The 22021-nt window shown below is 39.2% G+C and overlaps 1 protein-coding gene across 1 annotated transcript; it reads left to right on the top strand.

Annotated features, from left to right (window-relative positions):
• Positions 1–15979: 15979 nt before the first annotated feature.
• On the top strand, positions 15980–20905 carry LOC127176475 (nuclear factor 7, brain). Its single transcript, XM_051128178.1, has 6 exons — positions 15980–16544; positions 18970–19065; positions 19154–19384; positions 19551–19573; positions 19654–19772; positions 20090–20905. Exons 1-6 carry the CDS (start codon positions 16149–16151, stop codon positions 20632–20634), a joined length of 1410 nt encoding a protein of 469 aa, XP_050984135.1. The 5' UTR covers positions 15980–16148; the 3' UTR covers positions 20635–20905.
• Positions 20906–22021: the final 1116 nt, after the last annotated feature.

Raw genomic sequence — 22021 nt, 5'->3', positions numbered from 1 at the left:
GAAAACAAAAAAAAATTATATGTTGGCCAGTAGTATGTTATAAGTAGCTGAAATAAGCACAAATGTCAGGGCATGTCAAAACATCTAAAGGTCCCCAAAATCACCTCAGACCCCAGAGGGTTAATGTGTGTTATAAGATGTGCAAAATACTGTGAAACACTGCAAGCTTCTTCAGAGACAGTTAAATGCTTCTTCAGAGACAGTTCACTCCTAAATGTGCATACACAATCTTTATAGATGCATGGGAGTGGGCAGTGACTTGCCTGATGGCAGTGTTTCAGCTTGTAGTGTATGATTAGCGCATGCTGGTTGGGCGAGGAAAATCTACAAATCTTGCAACACCACCTCATCGATATGGAGCTGTGCTTCCACTCTGCTTGCACTGTACTGATCCTGCAAATAAAAAACAAAAATATCAAACTCCAGTCAGGTTCACATACTCATGTTATATACAGAAATGATTAACTGAACATTTTTTTGCCAAATACAAAGAAAAAATATCAAGGTGATGCATTAAAATATCATAGTGATGATGTTGCTGGCAATATAAAATTGAGTAACGCTGTAAATATAGCTTTTATTATGTGAAATTGTTTTCTACAAATAACGTAATTCTGAATTTAATGATTCTTCAGGGCTTCACAGTTAACCCAAATAACATAAAAGTTTAATCATGTGATTATTAAACTACAACAAGTTGTACATTAATTACGTTAATACAAGATCAGTGCGCAAGTTAGCTATACAGAAGACACATCGTTTGCACATGCTCAAAAACATTCATATGGTGTTTAATTTGAAAGATAACAACTGAGCGTTTAAGAGACATAGTCAATCAAGCCTTTTTATAATATATAACAACAAAATAGACCTAAATGTTGTTGCAAACATGTAAATAAAAAAATGCATATTTCTCATATTAAACACAAATATGGAATGGCAGCGTTATTTCGGATATTACTGGTCATGTTTTGATGATAAAAACGAACAATACTGAGATCCAATTAAGAACACGATAAAAAGTCACTTACACTGTTTATCCATTTTCATTAGCGAGGATTCAGCTCATTAAGCTCAAAATATAACGTGCATACAAAACTAAATAGCAATTTTCATTTACGTTTCCACTGAACAGTTGTTGCATATTCATTATGTTAAAAGTGTTTTTTGATATAACTAACATTATTTGCATTTTTCAGTAACGTTTTATTCGTTATTAATTTACATTTCGCCAAATTCACAGTACTGGAGATCCGAGAACCGCGGCTGTAAAAGTTTGGTAGTACACGCATGCTCAGTATCAGCTGTTCGTGTTAATCAGTTCTCTCAGCACAGCATTGTCTCAATTCAGTGAACTTTTGGGGTTAATGGCGTAAATCTGAATTATTTGTTTATTTCGAGTCTGAGGGACTGTCAGAAATGTCTGAAAGTGAATAACCACGAATTTGCCTGGCAATGCGTGTGCGTCTTTATTATTAATCAAGTTGTACTAGTTAGCAAAATGTGATTGCCTGAAACCAAGCGAAGAAACAAGCCTAAATTAACATTAAAGAATGCACAAACCACGGTGTACTTACTCATTTCATTATTTGTCCGTAATGTCCATCTGTATTCGCTCAAACGGGGGATCCTTCTTCTTTTCTTGCAGGATCAGCAAGGCGAGCCAGCAACTTCTCGTGCATAAAATGGCGGATGGTGCGTTTGTCTCGACTGCGTTAAAATAGTACATCATCACAACGTAGAGTTTCTGGCACATGCGCATTACACAGAAAGTTGATAGAACGTGTGTTTTGTTGTTATACGAACATGTTATTTAAAGTTTTCAATTTCTCTTTAAGTTGAAGTTGTTCCAACTCGTCCTATTGAGTAGTGAGACATGGCAAGTTGACAGGACATGATTTCACTTGTCCACCTGACTAAAACTCAAAATCATTTTTTACAGTGTACACACACACTTAAACAAACAAACCATAAAAGCAAAAGATAACAAATAAAATATTGTCAAAGTACTATTGCTTGTGTGTTTATTCCTTGGGTAGTTCAATCTGACTAATCACATGTTTACAAAAGATGTTAAATTGACCTGTAGAGAACGTTACCTATAGGTCCTCACAATGTTTAATAAACGTCCTGTGAACCGCCGTGGCACGTCCCCGTTTCGTTCTCCGGATGTTCCGCGAAAACAAACTCGCAACGTCCTCATGATGTCTAAAGAACCCTACACGTCCAGGGGACGTTCGCAGATGCCATTCGACCTTTTTTTGTTAGCTGGGCTGTGCTGCTGCTTTCAGTCTTTTGCCATATGTAGGTTACTGTTTTTGAACTCTTCATTAAAAGCTGTATTTGGATCTGTGACATGTTTGTTTGAAAATGAAACATACACCTGGATTAATGCCAACTACAACAAAAGACACCACTTGAATACTTGAAATGAGATCACTTTTTTTTTTTTTTTTTTTTTTTTTTAAACTTACTTATAGATGACCGCAATATTCTTGTGTAAATTTATTTTATAGAAATTGGTAACACTTTAGAATATGGTTCCATCATTAATGAACTACACAGGAACAAATGACTAATGCACTATTGACATTCTAGTAACTAACAAGAAACTCTGATTAACGAATCAGTATGTCATAGCACTCAGTTGAACGTGGTAGTTCACTATTAGCTAATCAGTAACTACTATTTTCTTCATATCTACCAGAGAGCTACTAAGAACTACTATATACATGTTCATAATTAATGTAAATAATGCAAAATGTATAATTAATTCTAAAATGAAGATCATGGTAACCCACTAGTAATGACTGGGGTATTACCAAATACTTCAGAAGGAATTACTAATTATTTGGATCCGTTTTCTAAAGTGAAGATCATGATAACTCCTTAGTGATGACTGAACTCATTAAAAACTGTTGAGGTTTTTGTAAGGTTCTGGATAGTCATACTTCCGATGGCTTTGGTAACACTTTAGTCATTACTAGGGGGTTACCATGATTCACTTTAGAATACAGATCCAAATAATTAATAATTCCTTTAGAAGGATGTTGTAACTACTCTTCTCTCCTTTAAGAAGCTGCTTGCTACACGTTTTAATAAAGGAGGGGCCCACCAACCCATCTTAATATTGTACCTTAAATAATAAAAAAAACCTTCAATAAGTGAACATGAATGCATAACCAATAAAGATACCAAGCAAAAAGCAGTTTATCAAATCATTATTAAGTTGAACATCAAAAAAAGACAAACATCAAACACCCCAAACAACCTCATAAAGGGAGCTTCAATTTTACAAGATAAGTCAGGATTGTCTTTCTATAAATGTCTCTTGATACTTATCAAAGACGCAGATAATATGTTGATGATGCTGATGATGATGATGATGAAGAGACTTGAGTCGAAAAAGAGTCCAAGAAGCAACCGCTGTGTCCAAATTTCACTAGTTCATATGTGCTCTATCAGTATACTAGTAGTTTAAAACTACCAACAAATGAAGAGTCCTTCTAGAATACAACATACAAGCAAAACATTAGCAGGCTTTCCAGCACATTCACATCAATTCAGACCAATTACCATTCATAGCTCTGGTCCAACGGATAACTGAATACATAATATCAAACAACAGCAAACACTTACATAGATTGAGCGTGAAACATTATAGTTTCTCAACCTGGACTCTTCATAATGAAGCAATACATGGGAAGACTGCCATGCTTCTTCCAATCCAAACCAAACAATTCTCTCCTTCTACTACTACACCTGCCTATATCTAAAGGAGGCATCCTGATTAGAGCCCCTAGAGGACGGTAGTGGAACTACAACCCCACTCAAACCCAAAAGTGACAGAACTATGGGCTGTTACAATGTAGTAACACTTGAGTCATAACTATCCAAAACCTTACATATACCTCATTAGCTTACAATAATTTCAGTCCTAAGGAGTTATCATGATCTTCACTTTAGAATACGGATCCAAATAATTAGTAATTCCTTCTTAAGTATTTGGTATTATCTGAGTCATTACTAGTGGGTTAACATGATCTTTACTTTAGAATTAATTATACATTTTGCATCATTCACATTAATTGTGAACCTGTATATGGTAGCTATTTGGGAGATATGAAAAATAGTAGTTACTGATTAGCTAATAGTGAACTACTACTTTCTACTTTAGCACTATTACTTACTGATTCATTAATCAGAGTTTCTTGTTAGTTAATAGTAGTTACTAGAATGTTAATAGTGCATTAGTCATTTTTTTCGGTGTAGTTATTCACTAATGAAGGAACCGTATTCTAAAGTGTTGTAACGGGACTCCAGTGAAGCGTGTTAGATCCAGATGTGAGCTTTATTAAACACAGCGTAGTCAAGACAGGTAGGGTTGATCTCCAAACAACAGCAAACCGAAGGCAAGACAAAAGCGTAATCCAAATAAACAGGCAGAAGGTCAAAGTCCAAGTGAGCAGTCCAAAGTAGCAAAATAAACAAGGCTATGAAACTAGGCAAAAACTATGGCAATGAAGCAAGACAAAACTATGGCAAAAAACAAGACAAAATGACAATGAAAATGAAACAAAACTGTGGAAATAGCAAAAACAAGGCAATGAAATCAGGAAAAACGCTTGGTAAAGTCTGCACAGGCAAAACAATACTTCGCCCTGGCTGTTTGGCATGGCCTGCCTTATATGGCTGCCAAACAGAAGTAACCAGAGAAGCAGCAGAGGGAGCGGTAACAGTCAGTCCATGGGTGAGGGCTCCCTCTTCTGGCATGGCATTACAAGTGTTACCTAGAAATTAAATAAAAATCACGATAACACTTTATTTTTAAGGACCAATTCTCACTATTATCAAGCTGCTTATTAGCATGTATATTACTAGCGTGTTGGCTGTTTATTAGAACATATAAAACACATATTAATATCTTATTCTGCATGACCATATTTTAGGTCCTTAATTCTACCTCATACATGAATTTAACAAAATTTAACTTGAAATACTAACTATTAATAAGCAGCATAGTACAACTTTATTGAGGCAAAGGTCATAGCTAATAGTTAGTTAATAGTGAGAATTGGACCTTAGTATAAAGTGTGAACCAAAATTACATTGGTTAAGTGGTTGTGAGAAAATATACCAACACAGGAATAGAAACTGTGCTCAAACACAACTGCACAAACTATCTGTATAGTTGCTTGATATAAGGTATGTGGCAGGGAAGTCTAATAGAGTATATTTGAGTATTAACAGTGTTGTCTAACCTGTTATTTAACAAAAATATCAATTCAGTGCTACAGTAAATATGAGTAGGCCTATTCACCAGGCTGAACTAGCTATACCTTTCTGCAGAGGTCAGGAAAAAAAACTTGTTCCAACACACCTGCCTATAATCTTTAATATAAACATCTAGATTAGATTATTATAATTGTTTAAATAGTTCAGTCACACTGCATTAGATTTCCAACAAAGAAACCTCTGACAAAGGCACTCAGTGTTACAAACTCCCTCTAGTGGACAGGCTCATGATGTGCACTCTTGAAAATAAAGATTCGTTATTGCCATTGATGGTTCAACGAAAAACCTTAAACATCCTCGGAACCTTCCTATTGCAGACAAGTTTCTTTATAGTGGAAAAAAAAAATTCACACTAAGTGAAGTGAATGTAAAAAAAAATGTTAAGAACTGTTTACTGAAAGGTTATAGCCTATGTATGTGCAATCTGCATTGTCATGTGACCTACTGTTCAACTTTCCCACCATTCGCGACTTCTCTCGTGTCGCCTCATAACTATTCATCAGTATCTTGCTCTGGAGGCGGTCATTAGCAGATGTATGTGCCTCTGTGATGTCACAGGTCCCACAGTATCGAAACAGACTTTTGGAGCTTGTTTAAATGCTTTGTTTATAATGTGCAAATGTCAATGATCTAAGCCAGTAGGTGGTGACTAATCTTGCGCTAAGGCTGACGATGTCGACAGGGGCCCTATTACTTTAACTCCTGCTACAAGAACTTTTGGTGATGCAAGGCCTTGAGAGAAACAGACTGCAGCTGCATATTCAGCATTGAAAGTGTCATTTGAAGTCCAAGATGATGTACCTCCTATGGAAAGGGACTTGATGCATGAAACTCCAGTCACTCTACAGCGGTTGGTGGTGAAACATGACCCAGATTATCAGGGACACGTTCCCTCACCCCCAAAGTTGAGAATTTTTTCCAGACATTCCCCTAAGTCTAACGGGGAAGTTGATTTCACCAACTGTATGTGAGGCAATTACTCTCAGACACTTCTCTGACAGAGAGGCACAAAAGAAGGCATGTTTTGGATAGCCTTCTCCCCCCTGCGCTTAATGTTGCTCTTGGAGTATGTACAAATGCACCACCAGAGATGTATGTGTTGGAGCTTGAAAAAGCTTGTTATGGACTACTTACTGTTTTACTCCCATATGGACTACCATGCATGCCTTCTTGTGGATCATGTCAAGTTGGGAATTGTAAAAATCACTATAATCAACCTGTATGGGAGGAAGAGTGTGACGACTAATGGTAAATCTAGTGAAGGTCACAGTGCAAAAAAGTTTAATAAAATAAACCAGAATAAGAGGAATCAACTGAAGAAAATAGAAAAAGATACGTATAAATTAGAAAGGCAGAGAGTTCATACAGTACATGGCTTCCGTGGCCAGTTCACGACAGGGTGAAAGTTTAATGACCACATCCCTAGCTGTGACAAGAATGGGCAGAGAGTTCATACACGGTTGGAACAGGATGGACAGAGAGTTCAGTGACAGCCTCCATAGCCGTGACAGGAGGAGCAGAGAGTTCATACATGGCCGGAACAGGATGGACAGAGAGTTCAGTTACGGCCTCCATAGCCGTGACAGGAGGAGCAGAGAGTTTATACATGGCCTCCAAGGCCGGAACAGGATGGACAGAGAGTTCAGTGATGGCCTCCATGCCCGTGACAGGACAAGGTGATGATCCACAGGTTGTGTATGTGTCATTGGGCGCTACCACCGTGCAGGGAGCTAGAGCAGATGTCCCCGTTTTGTGAGGTTCTGCAGCCTCAGCTGCCACCTCTGGGAAACTGCGGCAGACCTCTCAGCTGCTGAGGATGCTGCAGCAGACGCTGCCACCTCCAGAGGTTCTGCAGTATGAAACGCCACCTCTGTAGACTCAGTGGTGGTATACGCAGCCCAGACACACCATAGAGCGATTCCCACCATGGGAATCACTGCAGACGAGGGAACGAGTTCAGGAACAGGAGAGGTGAGGTGAGTAGGCTTGAGGATACCGGCTGAGTGTGCAGACAACAACGGTACATCCTTCAAGCTGGATATCAGAGTGGGGTAATGATGACCTGAACTTGATGATCTGGATGCAGCAGATGAGATGTGACGTGACTCTGGATGATGTGACGTGATGTGATGAAACTCTGGGCAATCAGATATGACATGGCGAGACTCTGGACCATCTGACGTGACGTGGCGAGGCTCTGGAAGGTCAGACAAGATGTGACTTGACTCTGGACGAACCGCTGAGACATGACTTGGCTCAGGAACACCAGCAGTAACTTGACTTGACTCATGAAGAATAGCTGTGACTTGACTTGGCTCGTGAAGATCAGCTGTGACAGCTTGACTCAGGAACAACAGCTTTGACTTTGCTTGACTCAGGAACAACAGCTGTAACTTTGCTTGACTCAGGAACAATAACTGTAACTTGACTTGACTCGGGAACAACAGCTGTAACTTGACTTGACTCAGGAACAACAGCTGTAACTTGACCGGACTCGGGGACAACAGCTGTAACTTTGCTTGACTCAGGAACAATAGCTGTAACTTGACTTGACTTGGGAACAACAGCTGTAACATGGCTTGACTCAGGAAGAACAGCTGTAACTTTGCTTGACTCAGGAACAACAGCTGTAACTTGACTTGACACGACTCGGGAACAACAGCTGTAACTTGACTTGACTTGACTTGGGAACAACAGCTGTAACTTGACTTGACTCCGGAACAACAGCTGTAACTTGACTGGACTCGGGAACAACAGCTGTAACGTGACTGGACTCGGGAGCAACAGCTGTAACTTGACTTGACTCAAGGGCAACAGCTGTAACTTGACTTGACTCGGGAACAACATGTGTAACTTGACTTGACTCAGGAACAACAGCTGTAAGTTGACTGGACTCAGGAACAACAGCTGTAACTTAACTTGACTCGGGAAATACAGCTGTAACTTGACTCGACTCAGGAAACACAGATGTGACGTTACATGACTCTGGTATGGCAGCAGTGACATGACGGAGCTTTGTCTTTGCCGCCATTTTGTGAACGGGCTCTGCGGTAGCCACCATTATGTGAGCACGCTCCGGCGCGGCCGCCATTTTGAGAATGGGCTCCGCTGTAGCCACCATTATGTGAGCGCGCTCCGGTGCGGCCGCCATTTCACGAGCGGGACTCAACACTGGAGTAGCGATCATTATGCTAGAGTGTCCCGGGGTTCTGGCTGACTTAAGGTCGCGGCCACCATTACCGGCATGGTCGCGATGTTGCATTCCTCCTCCGTGACACCCATGGTGAACAAAGAGCCAACAGTCAATAAAGCATAATCCAAAAAAGCAGTGAGAGATGACCCTTGCATCTGAGCACAGAACTGAGTGGTTGGTTAACGCCGTCACAGAAAATTTCAATTAAAATATAGTCCGGGAGATCAGAATAATTAGCATTGGCCAAAAATTTGCGAATATGTTGCTCCAAAGATCGCGGGCCTTGTTTGAGCCTGAATAATATTTTAGTTGTGTCCATACCTGTATAATGTCCGTGTGTAAAGCTGCTGGATCCTTGTTTGACCGAGTATTCTGTAACGGGACAAACAGGAACAGTGTTGGCAAGACGTAAGAATAGTCCGTGAAGCAGGCGAGGGTCGATGAACGGCGAACGTAATCCAAGGGGAAAGGCAAAAGGGTATTCCGATAAACGAGCGAGATATCCACAAGGCAGGCAGCAAGACAGGCAAAACGAGATTACCAGGAGAGAATGCTGAACTATGGAACTAGGGAACAACTTAGTGAAGGCTGCTAGCACTAGGAGAGCGCTAAACGCGACGTACACAGTCAACAACACAATACTCCACAATACTCGGCGAGATACAAGGGGAAGTCCGAGGCTTATATAGTGCGTCTGATTGGATACAGGTGTGTATGAGTAATCAGCACAATGGGTCATGGGAAACGTAGTCTGGGGTGTGATGCAACAGTCTGTGTAGTGTAAATTGTACAGACAACCTCTGGTGGCGGGCAGACCGGACAGGATTCATGACAGTTATGAACCACAGAAACCACCAACACTAGGCAAACTGATATGAGGGAAATTGTACTTATTTTCACATAAATATGCTTGTAACCAATTGCTTTAATATATAATTGTACTTGTAATCACTTATCTATCGTGCAAATATGATCATTAGAATATCACATGGCCAAAACCAGTATTCCTGCTCTAGGAGGAATACAAAGGAGTAATGGTCATTTTAAGGACCTGACGGCCGCCATTTTGAAAATGGGGCATTTCTTGGAGTCAAACTTTGGTAAACTTAATATGTTTTTAAGTACATCTGATACTACTGTAAACCACTGAGTTTGACTCATTTGTCTATATGGTAGTGTCACGGGTGGAGATGAGCTCTACATTCAGTTTATAGAGACACACCAGAAAAGGGGTGAGAAGCCTTCTGATTACTTGAGACGACTTCATTCTCTAATGCAGGAAGTGGTTGAAAAGAAGGGAGTGGTTGGTAAGCGCTCTGACACTGTACTTTTCAAACAGTTCATCAGAGGGTGCTGGGATGTAGTCCTGATAACCCAGTGGCGTCTAAAAGACTTTCTAACAGACTCGTCACAATTTGAATTGAGTTATTCTAGCTTGCTTTTCAAACTGAGGTCTTACGAGCATGAAAAGCAGCTTAAGGAGAAACGTATGAATCTCCATTTGTGTACGCCTTCTACTAGACTACTAGAGCCAAGCGCATGTTACTGTTAATCAGAGATGCACAGCAACCCCTGAGGAGGTGCAAGACAGTATGGCGTTGACGAGACACATAAAAGAGCTTAAAGCTGAGGTGGCAAAAGCTAAAGCGCAGAAGCCAGCCGCAGTGAGTAAACAGGCGTATGATCAACTCCAGGCAAGTGGATCTAAGAAGAAAAGAGGGAAAGAGGGAAAGCCATTACGCCCTGTTTCTCAAACTCAACATAAGTCACCCTCTATTGGTGGGTTTTGCTACCGCTGTGGTGAGGACTCTTATTATTTGCAACATTGCACTAACCCAGTAAATGCAGCCTTGGTGCAGCAAAAGTTAGTTAAGAGGCATGAGCAAAGGAGCTCTCTCACCAAAGTGACTAAACCCACTGTGGATTTAAACTTGGAGTATTGAAGATTGTAGGCTGCTCCAGGGAAATGAGTACCTATAGCATAAGCCTGTCAGTGCCAACTGGATGGCTGCTTATCGCATATGTGACAGTACGTTGACACCCTGTAAATGGACATAGCACACTACCCCAGTTATACTGCCAGGCAAGACATCTGTAACGATAAGCAAAGGGGAAAAGTTTGAGGTGACTGGGGTGTATCAAGTGAAAGACTGTGGCATGAACAAGACAATGATTATTGATGACCCCTTGATGCACCACATTCCTGGTGGTTTAGTTGTGGAATGTAAATTGATACAAGTACAGCTCTGTGCTTAAAATAAAGTCAAGGTAGTCATCCGAAATGTTTCAGATCACAGTGTGACCCTACAGCCAAACGGAGTGCTCGCTGAGTGTTCAGTGGTGGACTGGATTAAGTCTGTGCCTCTTTTTGATGATATGGCCACTTCACAAGCCACCACATCCCTGATGGCAAATCTTTTGGTACAAACAGGGGATCCTGTGACTCTGGACTTCGTTGACTCTCCTATCTCTGAAGAATTCAAAGCTCACATCATAGAAAGAATAAACCGCAAAGCATCAAATGCGTTCGCCAAACATGATCTTGATGTAGGGCATGTGTCAGGTGTAGCACATCGGATAGAGCTGATTGACCACATTCCTTTCAAAGAACGTACCCGTTGTGTCTCACCAGCTGATTTTGAAGATTTGAGAAAACATCTATTAGATTTATTCACTAGTGAGATCATTGAAGAATCTAAGATTCTTACGCTTCCCCAGTTGTACTGGTAAGGAAGAAAAATGGAGATTTGAGAATGGTAGTCGATTATCAATAAACTGACAAAAAGAGACACATATCCTCTCCCAAGGATCAAGGAGACGTTTACACTGTTTTCAGGCTCCAAGTGGTTTTCGGCACTAGATTTAAAAAAGTGTGTACTACCAGTTAGAGGTAGAAGAAAGTGAAAAGTAAAAGAATGGCCCAAGTCGGCCAAATGGTCAAGTTGCATTTGACACTATCATTCAGAAGCTTACAAGTGCGCCTGTTCTAGGTTTTGCAGATTGGAAGTTACCCTATATTCTTCAAATTGACGCCAGCGTCAATGGCCTTGGTGCCGCTCTATATCAGGTTCAAAATGGAAAGACTAGAGTGATCACCTATGCCAGCCGCGGCCTGTTGAAGAGTGAGAAAAAGTACCCTATGCACAAGCTAGAGTATTTAGCACTTAAATGGGCTGTTTGCAAAAAATGTCTCAATTTTCTGTATGGCACAATGTTTACTGTGCTTATCGAGTGGGCAAAACTAATGTTGACGCAGACGGGCTACCCCGACGTCCTCAAGAGCCACTTACTGATGATGCACAGACCATCCAGATAGATGAACGAATTGCAAGTTTGTCGAGTAAAGCAGAATGTGCAGCTACTGAGTTTGAGAAGTTTGATCAGGAAGAGATTAAAGCTGTGTGTTTAAATCATTCGTTATCTTATGAGAGCAGTGTGAGGAGGAGGAGTCGCTGGAAGGCCGAGTTATCCCAACTCTGGCTGTGGAGAGGTTACTTTGTGATGAAGATGTAGTTCCTGATGATTTAATAGATCCTCCAGACTTGCCTGGACAGACTGTTTTACCTACACTCTAAAAACAAATGGTGCTATATAGCACTAAAAGTGGTTCTTTGGCTTGTAATCATAGGGGAACCACTTTTAGTGCTATATGGCACCTATTTTAAAAGGCGCTATATGGCACCTTTGTCAAATGGTTCTGTAGAACCATCAGATGTACCATACACAGGTAATGAGATAATTAGGTGATTAACAAAGTGATGATTGATCATTACTGAAGACACCTGATGTTAATAAGCAGAATCACCAAAGGAGAAAACCAAAATTTTTAAGCAACCATTATAGTGGTCAGTGTTTGCATTAGTTGGGCTCTTGATCCTTAAATCTTTAATACTAAATTTTGTTCAAGTCATCAGGTGATTATGTTTTAACATATTCATTGTTTGACCTAAATCACCTAGAGTCTAATCTCTAAGTTAGTTTTTTTTTTTTGCTTATTGTAGCCTTGACAATCTACAGAAGATGAAAAAATTTTTATTACAACCTATTAAAAAAAAAAAAAAAGTATTTCACCTAGGCACACATAGACATCAAGAACCAGCCCATGAATCTCAACAATGGTGACAAACAGCATATTCAGATAAACAGATCAACTCTGAACTCTAATAATTTATTCATCCCGCAGTGCATGATGGGAGTCATGGATGAGTTCTGATTGGCTACAACACGCTTTTTGATGGTCACCGTTGTTGTGATTCTCAGACTAATTATTCATGTCTGTGTGTCTAAATTGAGATAAACTTTTTTTTTTTCATCATCTGTCTGATTATGGCAAAACTGATTGATCTTTTGTTCACAATTTTTTTTTTTTTTTTTTTAAATCTGTAAGAAAATTCTATGTCACATAGGCAAGTCACTATATGATGATTAAGTCAAGCACAGTCAAAGCCATTTTATTGACTTTTGCTCTTTGCTTGTCTGGCTGTTATAACTCAGTAATTGCAGCCAAACAAAACCTAATGTTGATGATTTAAAGGTCAAGAGCCCAACTAATGCAAACACTGACCACTATAATGGTTGCTTAAAAATGTTGGTTTTCTCCTTTGGTGATTCTGCTTATTAACATCAGGTGTCTTCAATAATGATCAATCATCACTTTGTTAATCACCTAATTATCTCATTACCTTCAACACTGCTTCAGTGTTAACTTTAACACTGCTTCAGTGTTTATATGTGTCCACACTCAGAGTGTTAAATTAACACTGGGGATTTTGCTGTGTATAGCATTTTATTACTTCAACAAAAATGGTGCTCAATAGAAACAATCATAGGGGCTTGTATTACTACAATAGTAGTAAATATATTTACTACAATGGCAAAATGTCTTGAATCACTTTTATGCTTTTCTAAGGTCAAAAGGTCTTATGTGGGAAATATTTCCTTATGGGGGCCTTAGGGGCAAAAAGATCTTCAGGAAATACACTGTATGTTAATGTTGTTTTTAATCCTTTCCCCAACTGAAGAGTTTAAGAGAGAGTTAGAGATCCTTATTCAGAGGCTTAACAAGTTCTTTGTATGGCAGTGGTGCTATATAGCACCTTAACGACCCCAAAGAACCGCTGAAGAACCAGACAGGGGCTTGACCGGTTCTTTATACACTAACGGTGCTATATAGCACCACAATCACACCAAAGAACTGCTGAAGAACCGCTGAAGCACCATTTTTTTTCTGTGTGTAGTATGACTCCAGCTCATTGGTACAAACTACAAAGAGAAGATGTAGCCATCAGAAGGGTAATTAGTCTTGTGGAGTCCGGGAAAACTTTAACTTATGCAGAAAGACTTGCTGAGTCAAAAGAAGGGAGTCTTATGCTGAGGGAAAGGCCCAGATTAAGTTTAATAGATGGTGCTCTGTACCATATGGTATCTGATCAGTACTGACAAAAATACGGGCAGTTGGTTGTACCCCTTAGTTTCAGAAATAGAGCCCTTGAAGGAATTCATGACAAAACTGGGCATATGGGTTACGAAAGAACTTTAGAGCTTGTACGAGCCAGATTCTCTTGGCCTAAAATGGCCGATTATGTGGAGCGAAAGTGCAGAACTTGCAAGCAGTGCATCAAAAGAAAAGCCTGTGCTCAAAGGGCTGTAGAGCTAGTAAACATCAAAGCTTATGCTCCCTTGGAGTTAGTCTGTATTGATTACCTTTCATTGGAGCCAGACTCAAGTGACACCCGTAACATCTTAGTTATCACAGACTATTTCACAAAGGTCTCGTGGGCATTTCCTACAAAGGACCAAACAGCCAAGACTGTGGCTTCTGTGCTGTGGGAGAACTTGATTTGCCATTTTGGCTTCCCTAAAAGAATAAAAAGTGATCAGGGGGCCAATTTTGAGTCTGAGCTCGTGAAGGACTTGTGTACTGTAGCTGGAGTAAAATCCTGCACTACACCTTGTCACCCCTGTCGAAACCCAGTAGAAAGGTTTAATCGAACCCCTTTAGATCTACTGGGAACCCCCTGAGTGATAAGAAGAAAGAGCATTGGAGAAAAAATGTCCATCCCCTACTGCACGCATATAATTGTACTAGGAATGACGCGACTGGCGAGTCTTCTTTTCTTTTAATGTTTGGATGCCAGTCTCGTCTTCCAATTGACCTTTGCTTTGGAATTAATCCGAAGGGGTAGAACTCCAGAACTCATACTCATTGACGTTGGTAATGGTGTCTTAGTAAAGAACATCAACATTCGAAGAAAACACAAGATTGCAGATCACTGGGAATCCACTGTCTATGTGGTGACAAAGCAGCCAAATGCAGAGATTTCTGTTTATGTTGTCCGGGCTGAGAATGGTAATGGCCCTGAGCATATCCTGCACAGAGATCTTTTACTCCCATGTGGGTTTCTTCCAGCCAGTCCTTCTGAGGATGATGAAGTTCCCACAGCTACAGAGACACGTCCACACAGGATGCGTAAAAGTAATTCAGAAGATCAATGTTGTGAAATTCTGGAAGCTGAGAGCCCAGAGGTGTCTCCAAATCCTTATGCCCCAGAGTTTCAGTTGGGGACAGCAGCGCAAGACGTCCCTGATCCCTCCTTGACTTTAAGTCTGTCAAATAGAAATTCAGAAATTTCTGATCTTTGAGAATAACCGTTTCTTTATTCACATTGTCGTATATATATATATATATATATATATATATATTAAGTTCAGACATGTAAAACAAATTTATAAATCTATTTTATTTAATTCTGTTGTGAAATAGAATTTACTATTAGAGAAATGCGTCAATGGTTGCTTATATCACTTTTGTGCCAGCTCATGGTAAGGGATGCAAGCCACATTTCAGCTCTCGCTTAATCTTATCCATCCTTGCGATGTCTTCTTTAAATATATGCTTGAACTGTTTCATTGCATTAGCGATTGGAGGATGCTGTGTGTGCTCGATGAGATCGGACTATTTCATCACGTTGTGGTCGTTTTGGATTTGTGCCAGGAGGGGAGAGACGAGTTGGATTTCACTACGGATGGATTGCACAATCAGAGGGCTTGTCCTTAAGGTGGGAACGTTTCTTCAGTTGTAATTCACTGAAGATATGTATTTTTGTTTGAATATGTAAAAAGGTTTTCAAACATACTGCAGTGTAGTTGCAGTTTAAGAGAAAAGAAAAAGAAAGAAAAGGGACATTGAATACAAATACTATCTGTTAAAACTGATTTCTGTGTATGTCTTATTCAAGCAGTTGGTGACTAATTTGAGATCTGACTTGACACAAGTGCAGACACATTTCATAAGCACAATTTTGTTGTAATTCTGTGTATGTGTTCATTTTCATACATAGCGTTCTGTTACAGTTTACTGAGTCCAAATAAGTACAGATAAAGTTAAAATAAACCACATCTTCAGTCTGTGTTCAGAAAGTCCAAAAGATCATCATAAACTCCACCCTCTCACAACCTTTACCCTACCAGGAAGTGACTAGTCTTATTATTTCTCCCTTACATATCATACTGAAAGCTAAAGAAAAAAGTGTTGTGGAGATTACAGGAGGACACTACAAATGTGTACTTTTGTGAAATGTATTGAACAAAATAGATTTTGATTGGAATTATTTACATTTCAAACCAAAATTAGATTGCTGCAGCTATTAAAGAAGAGGAAATGGATTCAAAATCTGTGGAAGATCTTTCTTGTCCCGTGTGCTGTGAAATCTTCAAGGATCCTGTTCTTCTGTCCTGTAGTCACAGTATTTGTAAAGAGTGTCTTCAACAGTTCTGGAAGACCAAGGAAACTCAGGAGTGTCCTGTCTGCAGGAGAAGATCATCAAAAGAGAAGCCTCCATGTAATCTAGCGTTAAAAAACTTATGTGATTCACTGATAAAGGAACAAAATAAGAGACGCTCATCAGGATCTGAGGAGATCTGCAGTTTACACAGTGAGAAACTCACACTCTTCTGTCTGGAGGATGAACAGTCTGTGTGTTTAGTGTGCAGAGACTCAGAGAAACACGTCAATCACACATTCAGACCCATCAGTGAAGTGGCTTTATCTAATAAGGTAAAACAGATTTCTGAAATATTTGACAGAGTTTCTGAGAAACTACAAAATGTATGTTTGTCCTGTTCATCCCTATTGATTTTTCTTCTTGAAAGCTAAAACATTTAAACCTTCTGACATCCTTTAAGTCATGGTTCAAATAGAAGCTTACAAACCATTGCCAAGCTTGGATCATTTTTTACTGATCAAATGTTTTTCTGTTCATCCTTTACAAAATAATAATAATAATAATAATAAATATAGCTGCAAGCAGCAATTGCGGGGCCAAGCACAACAGAGGCAGAATGAGGAGCTAAGCATGGCAAGGAGCAACAGACTGACTGTAACAATGAGTAACTAAAGTCATTTTAGGATAATATCAGTTGAAATGGCTGAAAAATCATAAATACAACCAATAATATTATTTAATGGCTTATCACTTTTGACCAACAGGTGGTGCTGTTTTCAAATTGATGTGACGTGTTCTGTGTGAAATGACAATGACACACACAAAGTTTGCCGTCATTATGTCAAAGCTTTGCAGAGATACAGCCTCAGATGTAGTTTGGCATCTTTCCAGCAAATTTGTTGATGCGCTAAACGAAAACGGTTTCGTATATCGACACGAAATTCATAACTTTTTGCCAGCATAGTCTGAAGATGATCTGAGTCAAATTTGGTGAAGATCGGACTAACAGTCTGGGAGGAGTTCGAAAAAGTAGGTTTTGTACATTAATCAAAATGGCGGACAGGAAGTTTGGCCAATTTCGGCATAATGGGTATCAATGTTCTCGACTTGACCCAAGGAATCTATTGGCATCAGTTTCATTCTAATAGGCTAATGTAAACAGAAGTTATTAGCATTTTTGTAAATTTTATTATTAATGTTTAGTGAATGGCGTATTACTTCTGACCCATAGGTGGCACTGTTACCAAATTGATGTGGCTTGGTCAGTGTGAGGTGACAATAGCACATATAAAATTTGGTGTCAATATGTCAAAGCTTTGCAGAGATACAGACTCGGATGCAATTTGGCATCTTTCCAGTAAATTCGTTAATGCGCTAAACGAAAACGGTTTCGTGTATCGACACAAAATCCATAACTTTTTGTCAGCATGGTCTGAAGATGATCTGAGTCAAATTTGGTGAAAATTGGACTAACGGTCTAGGAGGAGTTCGAAAAAGTAGGTTTTCAACATGAATCAAAATGGCAGACAGGAAGTTCAGCCAAAATTGGCAAAATTGGTATCGGTGTTCTCAGCATGACCGAAGGAATCTATCAAAATCAGTTTCATTTCAATAGGCTAATGTACGCAAAAGTTATTAGCATTTTTTGAAATTTCGTTATAACTTTTGACCACAAGGTGGCGCTGGCCCCAAAATTTTTATGTACATTCAGGGCATGGTGCCGAACATTTTTGTAATTAATGTCGAAACGATACGCTAATCCGTTCTCAAGATACAACATTTTAAAGCTAAATTCAAAATGGCCGACACCCAAAATGGCTGACATGGGAAAATTGGATATGGTTCGACTCGGTATGACACACCGAATCTAAAGAGACCAGTTTTGTGATTTTTGGACAAATCATTCAGACGTTATAAAGAAAAATAGCCATTTTTCGTATCTCCTGACCACTAGGGGGGCACTGCACCGAAACACTGCAGGTAGGCTCAGGTCATGCTTGTTATAACACACACCAAGTTTGGTGTCAATATGCCAAACTGTTACGGAGATATAGCCTCACATTGATTTTTGCTAGCTTTTCGTAGAATTCTTTTGCGTGTTATTCGTGAACGGCTGGACGAATCGACTTGAATTCCATAACTTTTTGCCAGCGTGGTCTGAAGATGGTCTGGATCAATTTTTGTGACAATCGGTGCAACGGCCTAGGACGAGTTCGAAAAAGTAGGTTTTACGAACAATTGAGAATAGCGAAAAAACTAAACCTTACGATTTTTGAATTTTGGTGTCCATTCAACTCGGCATAAGCCAAGGAATCAGAGGAAAAAAAGAATTTTTGTTGAGTGGCTTACGGTTCAAAAGTTATTAGCATAAATCTTTTGAAAGTTTGGACAAGTGGTGGCGCTAGAGAGTTTGAGTTAGAGACTCCAAACTTGCTATGGTTAATGTTGGGACTGTCCTCTATCAGTGTGCAAAATTATACAACTTTCCCGCAAGCGGTTCTATGGGCTGCCATAGACTTGCGGCGGAAGAGGAAGAAGAAGCGGAATAATAATAACGCCAACGGATACAATAGGTGCCACCGCACCTCTGGTGCTTGGCCCCTAATAATAATAATAAATCTGTACTGGAATTTTCATGCACAACTGGAACTGATTCCTGAGGAATTAGCAAATCTAGCAAATTATATAAAACATCCAAAAATATGTTCAAATCTTTAAGCTACTTAAGGTTTCACAGATTTTCATCTTAACTTGCAGGAGGAACTGAATACAGCACTGATATCCTTACAAAACAAGCTCAAACATGCAGAAGAAATTAAAGCAAAGTGTGATAAAACAGTCCAACACATGAAGGTGAGGATATCGAGTAAAGTTTATGATGGACATTAGTGGAGTGAGTGTTAATGCAGACCTGACTGAAGTGAATGTGATGTGATTTCAGTCTCAAGCTGAGCACACAGAGCGTCAGATTAAAGAGGAGTTTGAGAAGCTTCATCAGTTTCTCAGAGATGAAGAAGAAGCTACAATCACAGCACTGAGAGAGGAAGAGGAGCAGAAGAACCGGATGATGAAGGATAAGCTGGAGGAGATGAACAGACACATCTCAGCTCTTTCACACACAATCAAAGACACTGAGGAGATGATGAAAGCCAATGACGTCTGCTTTCTGAAGGTGACAACTTAATTTGGCTTCTTTGTTTGTGCACAAAACAACTTGCAGATTACCCAAACAATGATCAAACTATTCATTTGTATTCAGACACTCATTAAATAAACTGTTATGAGTAAGTAAACTGTTATAAGATATAAAACATTTTTTCAAACTCTATATTTTCCAGAACTTTAACATCATGATGGGAAGGTAAGTTCTGCTCGTGTTTCTTCTCTCAGTGGATCTGAACTCAAATCCACTGCAGTTCTGACTCCTGAATGTTCTTCCAGAGTCCAGATCTCACAGCCGGATCCACAGATGAGTTCTGGAGCTTTGATTCATGTGTCACATTACTTGAGTAACCTGCTGTTCAGAGTCTGGAAGAAGATGCAGGAAACTGTCCAACACAGTGAGTCTCCAGCAGATTTGACACCAGCAGACACCAGTACAAAAGATTAAATAGTTCAGATATAAACAAAGACAGACAGATTAACATACATGATAAAAAAAATACATTCAATAATCACTGTAAGTTCTGTGGAGTTTAAGTGAATTTTAACTGTATTTAATAATATCATCACATAATCATCAGATCAAACTCAGCAAACATCAGCAAACTCATGATAACTTTAAGTCTATCCTTCTTGGAGTACGTTTATGTATTTAGGTTTACATTTCTACCACCATCGTATTTTATCCTCTAATCTGATTTTATTCTCTTTGCAGCTCCATTGACTCTAAATCCAAACACAGCACACCCTTGCCTCACACTCTCAACTGATCTGACCAGTGTGTCAAACAGTGATGTATATCAAGGTGTTCCTGATAATCCAGAGATGTTTGAGAAGTATCCATGTGTTCTGGGTTCTGAGGGCTTTAACTCAGGAACACACTGCTGGGATGTGGAGGTTGGAGACAATACATCCTGGATTGTTGGAATAACCACAGCATCAAACCAAAGGAAGGGAGCTGTTTTCTTTAACACTAATGTCTGGCATGTGCAGTACATGAACAGCGAATACAGCTCAAAATCCCCAACTCAACAGTTGACTCGCTTGACTGTTAAAGGGAAGCTGCAGCGTGTGAGAGTTCATCTGGACTATGACAGAGGAAAGGTGTCGTTCTCTGATCCTCTAACTAACATCTGTTTGTGTACATTCACAACAGCCTTCACAGAAACTGTCTTTCCATTCTTATATAATCACTGCACAACTTTCCCTCTGAGGATCTTACCAGTTAAACTGATTGTAACAACAGAAAATCACAATTAAACCTCATTCTGCTTTTAGATAAATTCAGTAAAAGTACAAGAATTTACTGTGTTTATTGTTTTACAAATGATGATCCAACAGCAACACTGCAATCAAAGGAAAACGGGTCTCATTTATCAATCACACCTTAATTATATACAATGAAAAATAGTATAGTACAGTATCGTATGTCATTTAAAAATATAATAAATTCAATAACTAACTATACAATAAATACAGTAATTAAATGTATGTTTATATAGACATTTACAAAGATATGTAAGTCATGTAAGATATGTAAGTAAAATAAAGTGTTTATAGTAAACATCTTGCCTATTAAACCCTCACTGAAGAGCGTAAATTATGCATTTCAATGCATTTAAAGTACAACTGCAGTGACAGATTAAGACATAATACCATGTAGGTTGTTAATTGGATCCGAGATGTGCTCAATTAGACTCAAAAATGAATGTGAGCTTGCAGTCGATTGTGGAGTGATGGGTTTAACAGACTAAATGATTGGAGACGTCAGGCATACGTCACTAGAGAGAAGTCTTACATTTTCACTGCAGCTATGAAAATGTAAAAAAAAAAAAATAAATAAATAAATAAATAAAAATAAATAAACACAGATTGACTGCTAGGAATTTTCACTTTTTTTTTTTTTTTTTTTTTTTTTACTTTTATATGTTTTGGCCACAATCTTGTGTAAATGTATTTTCATAGAAATAAAAGGAAACTTACATTAGATAATTAACTAGCTATGAGTAAATATGTCACCAAAGGAACAGAAAATGTGCTCATCTGTAAAATTGCTTTATCTCTTTTTTTAATTTTTATTTTTTTTCCACTATTACTCTACCTGACAGTAGACAGTGAAATGAGAAATCACACCAGTCACAGCACTGAACTCTGAAAACAGTCAACGGAGGCTCCTCACACTACTTTGTTGGCCAGTTATAAAACTAGTTATGACTTGGTCGGTTTTCTCTATAGCTCTGGAACAAAAGTAAATTTTGGGGCTTGATATAGCTCTGGAACAAACAGTGTATAATTTTGGGGCATTTGTAACAATCAGCCTAACAGACTGGTATGAACAGTGTAGTGGTTAAAAGAATCAAAAAGAATTTGTTTAAATAGAAATATTTTGTTTACTTTAAAACAACACGATAAAACCAAACTCAGTCTGTTGATTTAAGTCCAAGAACAGTGTGTTTTCCAATGTGAGTGTCCACCTGGGTCGAGTCCACCTAAGTCGAGTCCGAGTCAAGTCCAAGTCTTTAACCAATCGAGTCCGAGATGAGTCCGAGTCCAAAATGGCCCGAGTCGGACTCAAGTCCGAGTCTCAAAGGGCCGAGTCCGAGTCGAGTCAGAGTCCAAGGAGACACTAATATTTGTCAGAATCTTA

This window comes from Labeo rohita, chromosome 14, assembly GCF_022985175.1.
Source record: "Labeo rohita strain BAU-BD-2019 chromosome 14, IGBB_LRoh.1.0, whole genome shotgun sequence".
NCBI classification, from domain to species: Eukaryota; Metazoa; Chordata; class Actinopteri; order Cypriniformes; family Cyprinidae; genus Labeo; species Labeo rohita.
The sequence above is the reverse complement of the archived record's forward strand: the minus strand, read 5'-3'. Positions and strand labels throughout refer to the sequence as shown.

Bases quoted from the DNA above. Each gene is read 5' to 3' on its own strand.
- LOC127176475 (XM_051128178.1), top strand. From the start codon at position 16,149: ATGGATTCAAAATCTGTGGAAGATCTTTCTTGTCCCGTGTGCTGTGAA. The intron at 19,066-19,153 runs GTGAGGATATCG...ATGTGATTTCAG, and splicing joins AAACAGTCCAACACATGAAG to TCTCAAGCTGAGCACACAGA. The intron at 19,574-19,653 runs GTAAGTTCTGCT...ATGTTCTTCCAG, and splicing joins TTTAACATCATGATGGGAAG to AGTCCAGATCTCACAGCCGG.